Raw genomic sequence first — 19,839 nt, forward strand, 5'->3', positions numbered from 1 at the left:
TCTGCAAACTGCTCTTTCAGGACGGAAGCCTTGGAGAATGAGTGAGGTGATTACAGGTCAGTTTTCCTTGAAAAGCAATACATATTTATAAATCAATATGCAGTTCAGTCATGCACTGTTGACAGACTTTGCAAATACATACAATTTGGAAGAGTTTTGTGGTAAAACCCAGAGCTGGATTTGTGGACCCAGTGATTTTTTTCAAGCAAGATGTGTATCCCCAGTGTGAAATGCACATATTTTACAAAAATGTCCATCTTCTGTTTGAAAAGGGACAAAGCAAAAGAAAATCAAAAACTTCCACACAAAATGCAAAGGTATCCAGAACTTGCAAGCTTATTTTGAGGATTATAATTCTTTGTACATCTCCTCAGTCTCTCTCTTTCCACTCACCTGATTGTATTTTTGTTCACACTTATTCTGTCTAGGACCAGGAGTATGAAAACACAGGAGGAAAAAGACAAATAGAAGCAAACAAACAAAAAAATCTGTTGCAAAAATACTACCTAAGGCAGAGTATAAGAAATTGAAAAATATCATGACATTTCTGTGCCAGTGTTGTAGACATAAGAAAATATCAGGAGGGACCTAATTCTGCTTTGCTGCTGGTTTAATATTAGTGAAATGTTGGTGTCATTTCTTCTATTCTCAGATAGTTATAATGATCCTGCTAGGTATACACTCAGTCACACCAGAATATAACTTTCTCCATGAATTTTTCTCACCTGAGAAAAGCATTGCCAGCATTGCACAGGTGTGGCTGAACACAGCTTCAGGAAAATATTCTATCTGAATACACAGAACTCTGTACCCTCTACAAGAATTGAATTGCCTCTGAGGTGACAGTAGGAATAGGAAAGTTAAGGGGGATTGTCATGAATCAAGTGGAACATATTACTCCTAATAAATAAACAAGGAACGTGTGTAGAGTTAGATGCACACAAAATGCATTTTCAACATAGTGAATTTTGAGGAGTGGCACTGCAAGAGGTGGAAGCTCCCTTCTGCCTTAGGACAGCTATCACTACCTGACAAATGTCATTTCACCTTTTCCAAGTAAATTCAAGACCTGGCTTGTGTCACCTTTCATCTGGTTACCAAGGAGAATCCAAGGCTGATTATCTTTGTGGTACTACTGTTTTTTTTTTTTTTTTTTTTTTTTTTTTTTTGAGTCTAGGCCTTCAAAGTAACCTTTTTAATAATACCAGGCAGTAACAGGGTAAAATCACTGCCTTGAAGAATCTGGAGACAAAATCTTGATGGTTATGAAGCCTGGCCAGGATCCATATGAAAACTGCAGCAAAGAAAGATTCTCTCTTCTACATTCCACAAAGCTGACTGAAATGCCCTCTTATAGCTGTAAGACCATCTGGAGGCTTCAGTGCCTCTTTAGCCATGTTCAGGTATGGGAAATCAAAAATATTATTACGTGATGCTGCTTGCCAGTGCACAATGCTATGTCTTTCCTGCACGGCATTTTGAATCTTAAAATCAGCACTTTCAAAATCATAGCCAAGGCCAATCACTAGAGGCATTCTGACACTCGGTGGATGTACTAAGCAATCTGGACATCTTAATAAAACCCACTCCTGATGCATAATTTTATTTCCTTTTTGATTTCTTATGTAGTCATTAATATTGAATATAAAATAGCTATAGCTTGCTTGTCTGGCTTGTGGCTAAAAATGTGCTAGAGAGCACTAGCAATTTCTGCTTCTCCAGGCTGTGGTCACAAAGCTTAAGATTATTTACTGAGATATGTCCTGGCCATAGGGCATCAATAAAGGGTTAGAATCTCAGAGGTCTTGATCTGGGAGAGAATTTACTCTGAGTGCTCTGAAGATGGCAATACTTATAATTTATCTGGTTAGTTCACTCAACTTTTTGTTCTGCCTTCAGGCACACAATATTCAGTTTGTGAATCGAAGAAGTAGGGACATAAAGATGTTGTCGTACATCATCAAGTCTCATATTCCGTCTGTCATCACCATAATCATTTGTGATGCATGTCTGAATTTTCTATGCATGGAGTAAAATACCAAAATAAGACAATTGCTTGTTGGCATTACTAAAATACAAACCTACAATGTGTTTTCTTCCTTTATATGAAAATATCAGTACTCAGCATATAGAAAGCTTTCATGAACAAATTACTATATGAATCAGAGTAAAAGTAAAATAATGTGAACCAGTGAAATTATAATCACAAACCCATATAAAGATTCCTGCTACCTTCAGTGGAACAGAATGAGTGCCATAGAAGATGGGGTTAAGCCACCTGATTTATTGCACCATCAAGCTTCCCTAGGTAATGGCAGGAGGTAAATTCTAGGAAACAGCCTGGCATATCTAAGTAAGTCTGAGCTCTGAACCTCCTCCCCAGGAAACTCCATTTCTACCTCCATTAGATATATGGAGATCCTAAGGCATCAAGCCTCATACAATAGCCCTGTAAAGAAGGTGCCTTTTATTCTGCTTTGTTCTGTCTGGACAAATGCACAAGCCAATGAAAGCCTGAAAATGTCAGGCAAATCTCAACTGTGGTTCATTCTGCACTGATGTGAAATTACTATAGATCTTTCTATAGTTACAGCAGTTTGAACTGATGTCTAGGACTGCAGGCTCAGAATAAGGGAGTGACAATCTGCTCTGTGTATTTTCTGCTGAGTCTAAATGAAAAGACAGCTTCCTTTTTAATGGAAATATTCACAATGGCTAAAAAACCTCCAATTGAATACAATAGTATGGATTAAAAAAAAAAAAAAAAAAAAAAAAAAAGTAATGTTAAATATACAACAGATCAGGTTCCATGATTTCCTTCCAGGGAGTCTTTGAAGGTGTTTTCTACATAATCACAGAGAAAAACTTGCAGCTTTGCTAGAAATATTAAAGACTTCTATTTGATGATTGCACAGTATTCACAGTGACAACTATGATGGGAAGATTTGACTTTAATTCCTTCTGGTAGCACAGACATCCACTTTCAAAGTCAGCAGTTTGTTGCTTCCCTCATTGTCTCTTTCTGCATTACCATAATAAGAACATTTCCTTGCATCACACAACTATTGTAAGGAGCAATACCTTATCAGCTTGTGAGGTGCCAATACTGCTCTAATATAATGCACGTGTATAAATATTACACAGGGGTGTCTGGTGTGAGAACCTCAAACCTCCCAGTTGCATTTGCACAGGCACTCAGGCACTCAGCAGCCAACAATGTTGCTGAAGTTGATGTGCTTATCTTTAATACCAGGTCTGCATTTGGTGAGCAATGGCACCAAAGCAGGCCTATTATAGTTAGATGACAAAGATATTGAAATTTTATTGAATTTTCTGAGCCAAGCCTTAGAATTTAATTTATTATCCTGATTTATTTATTTTCTGTATACAGAATAAGAAATCCTTGCACTTTATTAGTGGTTTATTATGGATAAATAACAGGCTGGGAAGTTCAGTTTATAATTTTGCTGATATTTCTTTGAGATATGTAAGTGATATGGCTAAGTTGTGCTCTAGTTTAGAAACAAAATGATTTTTTTTTCCAGTAAAAGAATTCTTGCAACTGATGTGAAGTGTAATTTTCAAAGTATTAGAGCACAAACTGTAAATGTTTAATAAGGCTGTATCAACGAGACAGCAGAATGGAATAGTTTTATAGAATTTAAATGTTTTCTGTGGGTATTTGTAGCTATACATATTCAATAGCTATGAAGTAGATTTTACTTTTCAGTAGAGGTCAAGACTCCAGTTCTGAAGTCTTATCTACAGGTAGAAAAAAATGACTTTCTGCAATGTTCAGACTCACTAGACCAACTAACATTCCCAACCCAAGGAAAATTCTGATATAACTTTTGGTTAGCACATTATGATCATGTTATGTATAGAAGAATTTTTCTGGGGAGTTGGGTGGGCAGGAATGTTGCCTTGATTTTTCAGCTTCTTGGATTATAAGCAATGAAAACTAAGAAGCTAGTTTCCTTGAAACCTTTGAACAATCACCTTCCCATTACTTACAGCAAAGTACATGTATTTGCAACCAGCAAAATAAAGGGAACTGAATGGTTATAACAAGGGCAGTCTGTGAGAGGGTGCAGAGCTATTTCACCAATCTGTCATAGCACTATATCTGGTATGTCTTTTTTTTTGCATCCATTCATCCCATTAAAAAGTTGATTTTTCTGTTTGAGGCAGAGAAGAGAGCAAGAAAGAAGGAAATCTGATCATGAAAACACTGTTGTAAGTGCTTTCAGGATTCATGCAAATATGAATGAAGGAGCATGAACTCCTTCATGCTTCAAACAAGCATGAAGGAATTCAGTTCAGGCATTGTCAAAAAGGATTGCAGTAATTCACACTACGAATGTAAAAATTATTTGGAAAAATAAATGTATACACTGGGCTCATCTTCTGTCTCAATTGCATAGAAACTGTAGAGCTTTGAATTTACCCTTACCTGAAGGCACAGAAGTCATATATATATATATATATATATATTTGTTTGTTTGTTTTTTGTTTGTTTGTTGTTGTTGTTGTTGTTGTTTTTTTGGCCACATATCTTTGTGGTGGACAATTTCTTCTCCTACACTTGATCCACAGCAGTTCAATACCCAAAGAAAGAATGCTTTCTCCCTGGGGGATCCCCCACATCACAGTGCTGCCACATGCTCTGTGCACACCCATTTCAGCATGTTAACCCTTGCTGTTTTTGATTAAAGGAATGGAATAGTTTGTTTTGTAAGGAACAAAATTTAATTATTTCTCAGAAATGATTTTATGCTGTCAAGATGACAGTTCTGGGAGAAAAAAAAAAAAAGGAGAATTTATTCTTAAGCAATAGACAGAGAAGGATCAGAAAGCAATCTGTAGGACATCAGAAATATTGCAGCTATTTCTCTGAACAATTTATCTGAGCAATGAAAAGAGAACAGAAGCCAGTAGCATATACCCCTGATACAAAACAAAAATAAAGTTAAAATAGATATCAGACTATATTTTTTTCACTTTTTTTTTTTTTTTTTTAATTGTAAAAAAAAAAAAATTGTAACTTCCAGGTAATACCACATCAATCACATGTGTGGCCTGCTGCTAATGTCTGGAAACAATGCAATTTCTTGTCAGTCATCAATCAGTTACTCGTAGGATGCATTTCATCAGCAAAAGCAAGGTCTTTTATTGTTGAGATGTCTTTATTACTTATAAAGCATTGTATGGTAATTTCAGTATAGAAATGATGCTTTATTTGCTTTGATTTTTTTTTTATTACTTCTTAGCAGTTGCAGTATGCAACCAACCCCAGAAAGTTTACCATGGGGATGTGATTGAATATCAAAATAAAATTTTGAGATAAGAAGAGCTTCCTGTGGCAAATTAAAACCAATGGGAAAAGAAGACTGTGGTATATCAAAAGATGTTATATTATGCCACCCATCCTACTGAATAGCATATTTCTTTGGAAATCTCATTGTTTTGAATGCAATAAGTGAAAAAGTCCTGCCTCACCTGCCTGGTGAGGAGGTTTTATTCAGAGGAGTAAAAGTAACAAAACTTACTCCTAGTTTAAAATGCAAAGCACTAACGATATTATTTTGTGTCTGTGGACTTGAATTCCTAGTGTAGGTAACAAAGGAAAATAATCTCCCTCACCACATATTACTCACTAAACATCACAGTATCCACTGTGAGACAGGTAAGAAAAAACACAAGTGACACAGCAGTATTCAGCCAAGTTTTTCATTGCTCTATAAGCAATGAAAGTGGCTGAAAACAATAGAGGCTTCAAAAACGTGTTCGTAGACATCTCAGTGTTTTTAGGGAGGGGAGAATGTTGAGGTGTTAATGAAAAATGAACAGAAATATCAGATTTGGGTTGTTTATACATAAATCACTAAAAAGAGAAAATCATTTTTTTTTTTTTTAATTTTATTTTAGAGGGAAAGCAGGGAAAAATTCCCTGATCTCCAACAAATTTTACAAATATTATTTTATTTTATTTTATTTTATTTTATTTTATTTTATTTTATTTTATTTTATTTTATTTTATTTTATTTTATTTTATTTTAATAAAATATACTCTGATGTTTTGCCAGTATTTTTTCCACTGTCATTAGTACTCTGTAGTTTACCTTTGTATCTAGAAAATATATCTAGTAACGTCTCATGGACAAAGAGGATATAATAAAAGATTTTTGGAGCTCCTATTGGAAGGAAAAAGTAAGACACTCATCTTTTGCAAGTCTAGGAAGTTTGGCAACTTTTACAAGATGTTCCAGTGCTTTACTTGATTTAAAAGGCTTAATTCAAGTTAAATTTACAATGTAAAATTTAATGGGCTGAAAATGAATTGTTTTAAAGAGCTCATTATCAGCACCATTTGTCACAGAGGTTTTACAATTATTTTGATCACAGGATGGTCTCAAAACAGTCTATTTTGTGTTTAATTTATCCTTCAACTTTTACCCCAGTGCCCAGTTGTTTTTTACAGAGAAGCCCCATGAAGCCATCCACACTAAATAACACTTGGCAATATTCTAGATGAGTACATTGATTTTTGGCACTAACAGGATGGAAATGTATTTTCTTCATAGAGTCTTAAAGATTTAAATAGATACATTTACCCTGGAATAGGTTTGATATTTAAGGCAGAAATCTGATATATTGTCTAAATTCCACAACATGGTATGGTACAGAGATCCCCATGCTAGCACGAGGACATTTGCACAACTCAGTGCTGCCCAGCAACGATGGCTTATAGAGAGAGAGAGAGTTTTATGCATGCTCAGTATACTGCAAGTTCATCACACTGCAAGCCTGGACATGCTGCACTCAGCTTTACTTTTGGCAGTAGCTGTTAGCTTTACTTCCGACTGTGTGACCTGAATAAAATGACTTGGGCCAATATCTGCAGAAGACATTTGAGAGCCAACTTGCAGATGCTCAGCATTGACTTTCTGAGACTGAGCATGTACATGTCCACTCTGGTGCAGTGGAAGATCTGGGTACTTGGCATCTACATAAAGTTGAGCATTGATACAGAAGTACTGAAAAGAGAAAAAATTATGACACTGAAAAGAGAAAAAAATGCCCAAAGTATCACTATCTGGTTTGTGGGCCTCTGTCTAGACTGGGAGGCTGATAAGGTGAATGAAGAGTGTAATATTACTTCTGTTGTTACAACAGTGCTTACAGATCAGTGAAATGGGTTTGTCTGTGCTAGGTTCTCAATTGTTTCTCTAATGGTATTTTTTTATTATGTTAGATCCACATTCAGGAAAAATAAAATATTTAGCTTAGGACTGGTTTTGGCAGAAGTTTGGTGTTCTTCTATTCCTACAAAATAAGAATATCCTATGAAATGTAAGAGAAATGAATGATTTCCACAAAACCTGCAAACTTTGCAAACATGGGAAAATTATATTCCATTACAACTTTGTCACAACAATTTCTTGCCAAAATAACAAAAACAAACAAACAAACAAAACAAAACAAAACAAAAAAAAAAAAAGTGAAGAGAAGTTAGCTTCCTCACCCTAATATTTTTTAGGAGGTAAGATCCCTTTCTCCTTCACTCCTTTCCTGTCTTTCTTTCTTGTGAAGGCATATGTATCCATAATAAATTGATCTCTTACAACCATTTTTTTGTATGTACTTTATGCATTTCAAAAGGTTTAACACGGATATGGGAGCTCTGTAGCTTCTCTTGCCCTAGCAAGATCAATCTCTAATGCAGTTGAACTTCAAGATGTGATCTGGCTGTGAATAGATAAAACTTTTAATCCAAAAGTTGGTCTCCCAGTTCACAAGATTCAACCCAAAGCTCAGACTTATGTATTTCCAAATATTTTTATGAACCAGAATACATAGATTTTGATTAAATCCACACTTTTTTTTTTTTCTAAATAATTAATCAATAGAGGATGGCAATAAAATAAATTTCAATGAATTTATGATTGTAGATTTATTTTGATTGGTAACAATTTTAATGTTGAACTATGAAGTTCAACACCTCAAAACTATCCAATACAGTCTGCCAGACCTGCTATGAGAACAGGTACCCTGATATATTTCTGTTGTTTTGTTATTTGATTTAATTAGTTAACATATATTAGTACTGAGAGATGTAGTTTCATATCACCACATTTAAATCCTGGATGTAATAATGTGACTTGCTTGTAAGAAATATTAAACAGGATTTACTTGTTTAATTAAGAAAAGCTGAAGATTTGATTCTATTGTTTTCCCATACTCTTCAAGCCTTCTGCGTAAAGCATTTACCTTTAATACAAAATGGTCCATCATATGCAGTTTTGGAGCAGTCACAGGAGTAGCCGTTGTATTTCTCGACACATTTGCCACCATTTGCGCAGTACATCCCGTAGCTCGTGCAGTGGCCAGAGCAGCCAGGCTTCACCCCTGGTGTGACTTTTGCCCTCTCTTCCAAGTCCAGCGTCACCCCATTCATCCTTAATGAACGAATGCAACCTAGGAAACCCCGCTGGCCTCCTGCAGCACCTGAGCAGGAAAATAAAACCATAAGACAACACTGAACTGATTTTATTGTTGTTACTGTATATGAAATATCCTGCTAAGCTTGTGACAACAGCTGGAATTAAATAACTTCTTTGTAAAGATGAAGCATTATCATGTCCTAATGAAATTGAAATCAGTTAAACCTCAGCCTTCAGACCTTATTAAAAGTACACCCAAATAGCGAGTGCCTTTGCTTTACACTGATAAGAGATTAGAGATTCTAGCCCTCCACTCTAAGACTTCAAATTTCAGCTCCAAGATTTTTAGAGAGAACAGTGGAAGAAATGGGCTTAGCTCTATCACTAAGATATAGCCCTACTCACCATATAAGTAGTAGTTATGAATGTTAATAATAACACCACAATATGTTATGCACTTCAATATTTTTCAAAGCCACAGTGGGGAAAGAGGGAAAAGATTTTAATGCCCCTTCTTAGCTGCAGTAGGAAATATAAATGCTCATTTCCAAGCAACATCAGGGATATTGCTTAGTGGTCTGAGTACAGGACACAACACTGAAGAGCTACATTTGAAAATCTAGGTTAGAATGGCTTTTCTTAGCAGTCACTAAGGATAGTTCCTTATTTTCTTTGTAAATGGTGAAAAATGTGATTTCATCTCAGAAAGCCTTATCCAGGGCTTGATTAAGAATAATAATAATAAAATGCAAGCAAATATCAATGAGTGGCTGTTATCTGTTCTCCTCGTCTCTTTGATTACTGCAGTGCCACAGATGCTAGAGTCCCCTGTTCCTGAGGAGATCTGAATGCTCATGTTTGCAGAGCACAGAGCCTATTTACCTGTGGGGTGGGGTGGGAGGGGGGGAGAGGGAAAGGGGCAGAGAACCAAATACAGATGAGATACGCTGCTTCAAATCAACCACACAGACCAAAAAGTCTGTTTTAAATTCAGCCACTGATAACCAGAAAATTTGGAGTATGAGGAGACAATGCTAGGTCTCTGCTAATGTGAACAGGGCAGAAGTCATTCTGGTGTGGTTCCATTCTATGTAAACTAATATACACCGTGGTGATGAAAAAGATCCTAATACATCTAATTTCTACATCTTTTCCCTCTTGGTGAGTGTCCTAGCCCTTAGGACATGATGTCATTCTCCTTCAGGCTATCTTGTTGGCCCAAGGAATAGTTATTTATTCTATAGAAAGTGGAGCAGGAAGCACTGGAACAATTCTTATTCAGCGTTATTATCCAGGCCCTGATGTTCAGGGTGTTCATTTGAGACACTTGAACTCAAATCAATTCTTGTCTAACTCAGGGTAAGAATTTAAATCAGACTGTTCTTTGAGATGTGTGCTCTATTCATCAAGTTATACGAAATAGATCTGATTCAGAAAGAAATAAAATCAGCTGCAGATTTAGACATTCAGCTTTTGGCAATACAGGTACAAAGTATTTCAAAAAATTGTTGTTGTACCAGTTAATTCAAAACTACCTGAAAAAAAAATCTAACGGTTATTAACAATTCCCCAAGAACTCAGGCTGGAATATTTCTATTTCCCTGCGGTTTCACAAAAAGTCTTAATATTTCCTTTAAAAGTTTAAGGTTTCCTCTTCTAAACAAACTTCACATTTCAGCTGATTTGGAAGTAGGCTTTAATTGAGATCATGGTTAGCGGTAAAGTAGAATCTCAGCTTGTAAATAATGGTTACACCTCTGGTGACACATTATATACATAGTTTGCTGTGACATTGTGCTGTTTACCAAGGCAGTGAAGAATTTAAACACAATTTTAATTCATTTCTGCTTTTGAATCTGCAGTAACTTGGAAAAAATAAGATAACGTCCATTTTTCCTTCCTCCTCCCCCTCTCCCTTTAACAGATATGTAGAGGAATACGAGATTACTCATCATTTTATGCAGTTCTGATTCCAAGTAATGTCATTTGGTGTATCTACACATTAGAACCATAGGGCTAACAATCAGAGAAATAGAAATACTGATGGAATAGCATGCCCCAAATTCACTGGAGAACAGCAACTCCAGAAAGCAACTGGACTAACATGGTTCTGGGAAATACATTTGTGTGACAAATATATTGAATGAGAAAACAACCCATGGGACTAAAGGGAAATGACTGCAGTGAGCTGTGAATGAAAAAGCATGGAGAATGACCAGACCTGCTGAGGCTAGGATGGGCACCGCAGGCTCATACAGTCCTGGCACTATCTATACAAAATTTTTCAATTCCATTGTTAATGTGTGGGTGAGACTCATAATAAATAAATAAACAAACAAACAAACAAACAAATAAATAAATAAATAAGGTGTATGGCACTACTGTCTGCTAGAGTCACTTTCTGTCAGGAGCTGTAGGTTAGGAAAGACAGAAATGACAAGTATCCAGCACAGAATATTTTTCACTTAGTTGATCTTGTTATTTCTACAGCTACGGAGATTCTTTTTTCAGTCATACAAGTACTACTCCAGGAGGAAAAATTACTATGTTAAATTAACTGGTACTGGCAAGACACAAGGCAACGAGAGTCTAGTATGTGACAGCAAAGCCCAGTTACCCACTCCACATCTTACCAACATAGAGCTGGCTGTACAATTCCAGTCGTGTGTGCCCTTCTGTTGGGGCTTTCCGGACCTCCAGGGGCAGCTGGTCTACCTGCAGACTGGCTTGTTTTACATTTCTCTCAGCATTGACCCGATGCCACTGGTCATCATTCAGCTGGTTGGGAGACCTGACAATGATTTCCACAGGCCCATTTCCAACATCAAATGAAAAGGAAACCTCTGTAGCAGCTGAAACACCAAGCAAAAGAGAACCCATCTTGTGATGTAAACATAAACACTTACACTTCCTTAAGAGAAAGGATTAATTTCTAATAGAAATACAGACTGCTCAGACACCTTTCAGAATTTCTTAGCGTATTTAATTCCTTTTAACTTGAGCAGAACTTAAAATATTTCCAAGAAGTAATTGTGAAAAGTTTCTACAGCATGTGATGGAAATTAAGTCAGTTTGACTTGTAAAATTAAACCAAAGCAAATTATATCCTCAAAGAGGATTTTGTATTTCTACTGATAATTTCAATAATATCATAAAAAAAAAAAAAAAGAATATCACAAGCTTTTAGAAGAAAAGTTCATTTTTGAATTTAATTATTATTATTTTTTTATTATTTATTTTTTTAGGGAATATGTCTTTTGATAAAAAGTGATACAGATGAAATTTATATATATATATATTTTTTCTGAGTGGCAGTGGCAGTTAATTTCTACAATGAGCTAATAAATGCATGAAGCAGTGGTAAAGAAATGTGAAAATTTATGTCTGGAAAAGAAATGGTTTCTTATTTATACTTATAGTACTTTATTTATAATGGATCATTCAAAGAATATTTAGAAATTTTACAAATGACCATCAGCCTCTACTAGACATTCCTCCATGTCATATTCAGTAAACTATATAATTGATACTAGTGGTTATGCAAGGACTAATAAGTGCTTAATTAGCTAATTACTTATAAGTGACTAATTAATCACTATAAGTGATTATACAGATATTTTTGACTAAAGAAATACAATTTTGAATTTCCCACTGAAATTTATTTTATAAAAACTAGGGGTTCAAAATTATTTTATAGTGGCAAAACATTAGATGAAAGGTTTACCTTGAAGAGTGAACTTCAACCTATTTAAAGACCTAGGGGGCAAGATACCTAGTAACTCTGTCCTTAGGGACAAAGGAGCTGAACAGAGTAAGCAACTACTTAAGGATGTTTTCCTCAAAGTACAAGAACTCTCCATCTCCTTGTGTAAGAAAGTGAGCAGGGAGAGCAGAAAACCAGCATGGCTGAGCAAGGACCAGTTGGTCAAACAGAGGCACAAAAAGGAAATGCACAGGCAGTGGAAGCAGGGACATGTGCCCTGGGAAGAGTACAGGGATGCTGTCCAGATGTGCAGGGATGGGATCGGGAAAGCCAAGGAATGAATGGAACTGAGTTTGGCAAGGGATGCAAAGAATAACAAGAAGGGATTCTGCAGGTACAGTGCTCAGAAAAGAAAGGTCAAGGAAAGTGTACCCCTTCTGATGGATGAGAAGGGTGAACTGGTACTGACAGACATGGAGAAGGCTGAGGTACTCAGCAACTTCTTTGCCTCAGTCTTCACTGTCAGACAGGCATTCCTATGTCTATCATTTCCCTGCACCTGAAGATGAGTGGTGGGGAAACAAAGTCCTGCCCACTGTAAGCAAAGAGCAAGTTTGAGACCACCTGATAAAACTGAACAGGTACAAGGCTATGGGGACTGATGACATGTATCACAGGGTCCTGAGGGAAATGGCAGATGGAGTTGTCAAGCCTCTCTCCATCATATTTGAAAAGTTCTGGCAGTCAGGTGAAGTTCCTGGTGACTGGAAAAATGTAAACATCACTCCCGTTTTTAAAAAGGGTAGAAAGGAGGACCCAGGGAACTACAGACTGGTCACTGTTGTGCCTGGAAAGGTCATGGAATAGATCCTCCTGGAAGCAGTGTCAAGGCAAATGCAACACAAGGAGGTGATCCAAGAGAGCCAGTTTGGCTTCACCAAGGGCAAATCGTGCCTAACAAATCTGGTGGTCTTCTATGATGGAGTGACCGCATCAGTTGACAAGGGAAGACCAACCAATGTCATCTACTTGGACTTCTGTAAAGCCTTTGACATGTTCCCACATGACATCCTGATCTCCAAATTGGACAGAGATGGATTTGAAGGCTGGACCATTTAGTGGATAAGAAATTGGCTTGAAGGCTGAACCCAGAGAGTGGTGGTCCATTGCTCTATGTCCAGGTGGAGGCCTGTGATGATTGGTGTCCCTTGGGGTCTGTCTTGGGACTGGTACTATCTAATATCTTTGTCAATGATATAGACAGTAGGATCAAGTGCACCCTTAGCAAGTTTGCAGATGACACCAAGCTGAGCAGTTGATACACCAGAAGGAAGGGACACCATCCAAAGGGACCTGGACAAGCTTGAAAAGTGGACCCATGTGAACCTTAATGAGGTTCAACGAGTCCAAGTACAAGGTGCTGCACCTAGGTTGGGGCAATCCCAGACATGAAGACAGACTGGGAGAAGAACACATTGCGAGCATCCCTGTAGAGAAAGACTCTATATCTTGATTACATTGATCTAAAATCATGGGATTTTAGTGGACAAAAAACTTGACATGAGCAAGCAGTGTACACTTGCTTCCCAGAAGGCCAACTGCATCCTGGGCTGAATCAAGAGGAGTGGCAGATTGAGGGAGGTGATTGTCCTCCTCTACTCTGCCCTTGTGAGGCACTTGGAGTACTGTATTCATGTCTGAGGCCCCCAAAAAAGAAGGGTGTTGATCTGTTAAAACAGGTCCAGAAGAGGGCTACTAAGTTGATCAGAGGGCGGTGAGGCACTGGAACTGGTTGCCCAGAGAAGTTTTGGATGCCCCATCCCTGGAGGTGTTCAAGACCAGGTTGAACAAGACACTGGGCAATGTGATCTAGTGGGTGGCATCCCTGCCACCCATGGCAGTGGGGTTGGAATTAGATGATCCTTAGGGTCCCTTCCATCCTACGCCATTCTATGATTCTATGATTACTAGAAAATGGGTAATCAATGATAGCATTCGCAAAGGAGCATATCAGATAGAAAAAGACAACTAAGACTTCCATTTATTTATTTATTTGTGTGTGTGTTTTGTTTGTTTGTTTATTTGTTTGTTTTGAAATAATATAAAGCTGTAGTGCCATTTCATTTTTCTGAAAAATCCCTGGTGACCAATAGTGTTCTCAGTGGTATAGTTGTAATTTCTTGTATGTACCAGAAGTCTAATACAAAATTTATCAGCACATCTGATAAATTGTGGTAGAAACAACACTCCATGATCATTGTCATTAAGAACACTGATTAACAGTGAGTATTTTTGTACATGGCCTAGAAGATTTCCACATGATTTTCACAGATTAAACTATACGCATTTTTAAGCAATCTGGAAGGACTGGAATAAATGTTTCACAGATAATGTTATTTCAATCAAAATTTGTTATACAAAAAACACATTTTTTATTTCATTAAAAGAAACATCAAAAGCATACTTAATTGCTGATGTACTTCCTGTTCTGTGCTGAATGAAATAATTTCATTTATTGAATGAGCTGCCATTCATGAACCATGAATTTAGCCTATTTGACCTTCTGCACTTTACAAGACAGAAAAAATGTATGTGCCAAAACTCACCATTCAAGAAATAAAGCTTTTGTTTTTATGTTAGCATGCCTTATAATTTCAGGGGTCTGCCAATAAACTCAGGCATGCTACGAATTAGAATACTTTCTCCAGTACTTAAGTTGTATGTTACATCCATGTATATTTTCAAGAGGATGTGTATTTGTCCATTAAATTTTACTTTGAAGAAACCTTTCAAATCTCTTCACTGCCAGGCTTGAGTAGCTCCCAAGAGCTGTCTGTCTTAAGGACTGTAAAATGAGAACTCCTTAGTAGAATTTCCTCTTATTCTGATCCAACTGACGGCACTGTTGATATTGCACATGGATGCCTTGAGGGTGAACCCATCCAGGATTTTGAAAACTGCTCACAAAACGCTAAGTACTAGGTGAAGGTTCTTAAGACACAAAAACTGTGGAAAAAAAAAAAAGGGGTGTGGGGGGGAGGGGGAAGATAGGAATTACAACCCTCCTTAGAGTCAGTTTTCTATGCCTGTTTCCCTATTTCTCTTCCTCTTTCTTGTTACATTTTCTCTGAAATACATACTTTCATCCCCTCCCTTGTACTTTGTTTCTTTTAACTCTTCTGATGTATTTTTATAACCTTCAATGAGACTCATTGATGTTTTAGTTGACTTATATCAAAGGGAAAACCTAGCTTCCTTAGGATCCTTTTGAAATTCCATTCTTAGAACATGCCTTGTTATGGCTAGATTCAGAGCTCACTTACTAGCTGTAAAGCAGCATACAACAATAAGCTATGAATTGTAGACTAAAAAGTGCCAGACAGATATTGCTTCCCTCCACCTTGCTTTCTTGTTCCATGAAAACAGCAGCTTGTAAATATTCTACCTCTGGATAAGCAACATCTGCCAAACTTTTTAGACTTTTTTTTTTTTTTTAAATACGCCTTTGACAAAGGGCTCACTGACTAGACCAGAAGACAGAATTCAATGAAATGATTCACTGAAATACTTCCAGTTGACTTAATAGACTCTGGATAGGAAAGGAAGACTTTCCAGGCTTTGATAGCATGGAAAAATATCTTGTCCACCTTTCCCACTTACACTCTGGTAGCTGAGTAGTCTTACAAAGTCATCTATAAATTACCTGGCCTGCTAACTTCATTTGCACTGGGGGTGAGAGACAGCTGTTCCAATGCTGACATTGAAACAGCACTGGTAACTTGTTCCTGGCTGCTGATGCTACCCTGAAGTGCTGTAATGGAACACAGTATCTGCTTTGAGGATGCCACATCTCATAGCATCATGGAATCTCACTTATCAACTAAAAATTAAAACCACCAAAAGAACATCTCAGAGAGAAATTGCTGATACAAATTGCTGGATTGTAATGCAGGAATTTCTGTGTAGCTTGACTGACTGTTAAAAATTGGTTAGTTGTCAAAAATCATGGCCATATTTACAGCAATTGAACTAAGCATCTTGAAGATTTCATCATTTATCAAATTCTCAAATGAAATGGTCATTTGAACTAATGAGCAAAAGCTTCACTCATTTGACCAAATGGCAATGGACATCTAAGCCCATGACTGCAGCCATCCCTGAGCTAAGTGCCAAATGAACTAGCTCTGGAAGCTGTACAGCTGCATTAACATGATGCTGTGCCAAAAGTAATTAGTCCTAATGAGAGGCTCTACTGTACCTAGGATCAAACACAGCATTGCTGAGTCTTGATCTGTGTGGACATACTATCTTTCCAGAATTAGTGCAGATATCTCTCTAATATAGTGGTTCATTGCATAGACAACACATTCTGTTTTTGCCTACAGATTAAGAAGCCAAACAAGAAAAGTCATGCAGCTTTACACTTTCTTGAATCTTACCCAGTCAGTATAGTAAATGAAGATGGAAGGTAGGAAAAATAGTTACTAGCGCAGACAACTATCAACTAAACCAAGAAACTAAGCTCCAGGAGTACCCCTGGAGTCAAAACTGGGTCCAGTCTTGTTCAGTATCCAATCTGTCATCTGCCCCTGGATGATGGGGACAGAGTGCACACTAGGCTGGTTTGCTGGTCACATAAAACTGTGAGGCTGAAACACTCTGTTCATGATAAAAACCAGAGAGACTTCAGCAGGCTGGAGAAACAAGCTGACAGGAACCTCATACAATTCAACAGGGAAAAGTACAAAGTCCTACACCTGAGGAGGAACAACCCCAGGCACCATGACATGCTGAAAAGCAGCTTTGCAGAAAAGGCTCTCGGGGCCCTGGTGGACACCAAGTTGAATGTGAGACAGCAATGTGTCCTTGTGCCAAAGAAGGTGAAATGGTCTCCTGGGCTGCATTAGGCAAACCATTACCAGCAGCTTGAGGGAGGTGATCCCTCCCCTCTAATCAGCTCTGGTGAGGCCACATCTGAAGTGGTGTACCCAGTTCTGGGCTCCTCAGTACAAGAGAGACGTGGACATCCCGGAGAGAGCTCAACAGAGGGCCAAGAGGATGGTTAAGGGATGGAGAATTTTTCCTCTGAGGAAAGGCTGAGTGAGCTGGGGCTATTCTGCCTGGAGAAGAGAAGGCTCAAGGGGGGACCCTATCAATGTATAGAAATATCTGAAGGGAGGCTGCAAAGAAGATGGAGCTACTTTTCAATGTTGCCCAGTGGCAAGAGAAGTGGCAATAGGTACAAACTGAAACACAGGAAGCTCGGTCTGAACATCTGGGAAAGTCTTTACTCTGAGAAAGACTGAGCTTTCTGTTGGGATTTAGTTGAAGTCCACTGTCATTGTTTCACCAGCTTATGTGGAAAAGAAGGCTGATGCACTGTAGCACTAGTATTTTGCTTATGATATCTTTTTTTTGTTTGTTTTGTTTTTTGTTTTTTCTGTTTCTCTCGATTAACCATTTAATGATGAATGCTTGCTTTGCTGGATGGAATTAGAACATAACTGTGAACTTGTTTACTGAAGCTCATGCTGGATAAGGCTACAGTGATCCTAGGAGGTGGAAGGAAGAAGCTAAAAAGCATAGCAAATATCAGTCTATCACTTGCAGTAAAAGTGTATTACTGGAGCACATCAAGAGGATGGTTTTCTGTCTTCAGGTGGATAGATGATTTAGTGTCTACCAAATACAGATTTTGCTTTTGGGACCTGCCTTTTGTGATTATTAAAAGTGCAAGTTATTTCTGTGTCGTGTATGTTTCAGTTCCAAAAAAAAAAAAATCAAATCACAAAATTCTACATTTTCCATTTTTCTCTGTTGCGTGTTTAGTCCTCTCGGGTCTCACTAGCAAAGCCAAAGAAATTACAGACATTACTAAATTAACAAACAAATACATAAATAAAAGTAGGCCATTATTCTGCTAGTCTGTTGGTTAGTCTGCGGCATCAAGCTTAGTTCTGTTGTACACATGCCACTTGCACAAATATTCATGCTTGTGTATATAATCCAAAAGATTTGCAGACATATTTCAGTGCTTCATTATAGCTATTTTACATGGAGTTCAGCTAGCAACACTTTTTTCTCCCCTCACTGTCTTTCAGTATTGAAGGGAATAAGAGAGTACAATTCTGTGTAGAGTCATCTCCTCAAGTAGGCAATTACAATTGCAATGTTTCAATACTGCTATTAAAAGTGGGCTATTCAGTATTGTAGCCTGCCCTCAAAAGGTTGAGAAGTTGGATGTATAAAGAACATCTGCCAGATGCAGCACTTCTCAGTTACAACTTGTTTCTGGTCAAAAGCCATTATGTCAGTGAGACATTGTGTTTCTATGCACATGCAAGACTAGATTACTCCTTTGGAGCAGGAGCTGGAGTACAGAACAGTGCAGACTTACAATCCTTCCCTGAATTTTCCCTGGGGTGGTCTAACGTGTTGTCTGATAGCAGCTGAGGGGGAATTTTTAACTGCTGGAAATGTGTCTTTACCTTTTCCAAAATGAACAGGCTACCTGCAACTGGCTAAATGCTCTCCAGGTGCAAGGTAGTAAAAAAGAATGTTCCTGGCTTCTCTGACCTTGTGGAGAGACACTAATTCTATGACTTTCTACCGGCAGACAACCACTTACAAATGCAATTATCAGTATTTTGGAAAGCAGTAAGACTCCTGGAGCTCAATATGAAGGGAAAACAGAACTGGATAGTGTGCCTTCCTCATGAATAAGCATCTATGAGAGGACCATTATAAGAAGGGATTTGATTTTGGTAATGACTAAGAATCAGATATTTTTATTTAATTTTAGAATAAACACAACTATTAAATAACCGATCAAACATAAATGTCAGCCTTTCTACATAATAGATTAAATTGCTTTGGGGGACAAAAATATTATATTAAAATGAAAGTACCAAATTTGCTCATGAATTATCATGCAAAGGCCAAACACGCCCTCGGAATTATTTATTATCATTATTTATTAATAACTTCAGTTATGCTAACTGCACTCCAGCCGTCTTGTAGATAAGCATTTGGAAACAACTCATATTTTTTATGGTTATATTTTAGTTTATATAGCAATTTTCAGCTGTAGACATGAAGAATGAAAAATTACATTACCAGTACTGCATAAACAGGGAACCAAATAAAAGATATATGAAAGAACTTGTTTAATGTCAAACAACAGATGACCAGAACAGGGCATGAAAAGATACCTACTTGCTTTACTTCTAAGGCAATACAATTGCAGATAGATGATGTTACTTCCCATCCATACAGCCCTCTTCCAATAACTACTTAGCAGTTTGGAAGAAAGAAAGGAAAGGTGACTCAGTTGAAGGTCTTGTTGATCTCATGAAAGGTACTAAAGCTTAAAAAAAAAATATAGCAGCATGTCTTCTGGTCTCTTTTGTGAGAGATGATTCACAAAAAGGGAACTGTAGTCAGTATGCTGAATATAAAAGGAGAGGAGGAGTATGCTTTCCTATCTGTAGTAGGAAATAATATACTTCATTAAACTTTTTAAACTCCAGTGCTTTACCATAGAACTGCACTGGTTTCAAACAACAAAAGACACCACAACAAGTGGAATGCACAGACATCAAAACACAGCTCTCTCATGTAGGGTTTTGTGTAACAGTTAGTTATTTTTTTATTGTATAAAAGGCAAAATAAAAGTCATAAAATCACACAATA

At 37.4% G+C, this 19,839-nt stretch overlaps 1 protein-coding gene across 1 annotated transcript in view; it reads right to left on the reverse strand.

Annotated features, from left to right (window-relative positions):
• CNTNAP2 (contactin associated protein 2) overlaps positions 1-19,839 on the reverse strand; it is a gene marked incomplete at both ends in the record, with an annotated part of 1,150,499 nt that overhangs the window by 85,051 nt on the left and 1,045,609 nt on the right. The window contains 2 exons of the mRNA XM_084306678.1: positions 8,272-8,508; positions 11,078-11,296. Coding sequence (XP_084162804.1) covers positions 8,272-8,508; positions 11,078-11,296 — 456 coding nt within the window. The remainder of the gene's footprint in view (positions 1-8,271; positions 8,509-11,077; positions 11,297-19,839) is intronic.

Source organism: Netta rufina (genome assembly GCF_964035555.1).
Source record: "Netta rufina genome assembly, chromosome: 2".
In the NCBI taxonomy this organism is placed as follows: domain Eukaryota; kingdom Metazoa; phylum Chordata; class Aves; order Anseriformes; family Anatidae; genus Netta; species Netta rufina.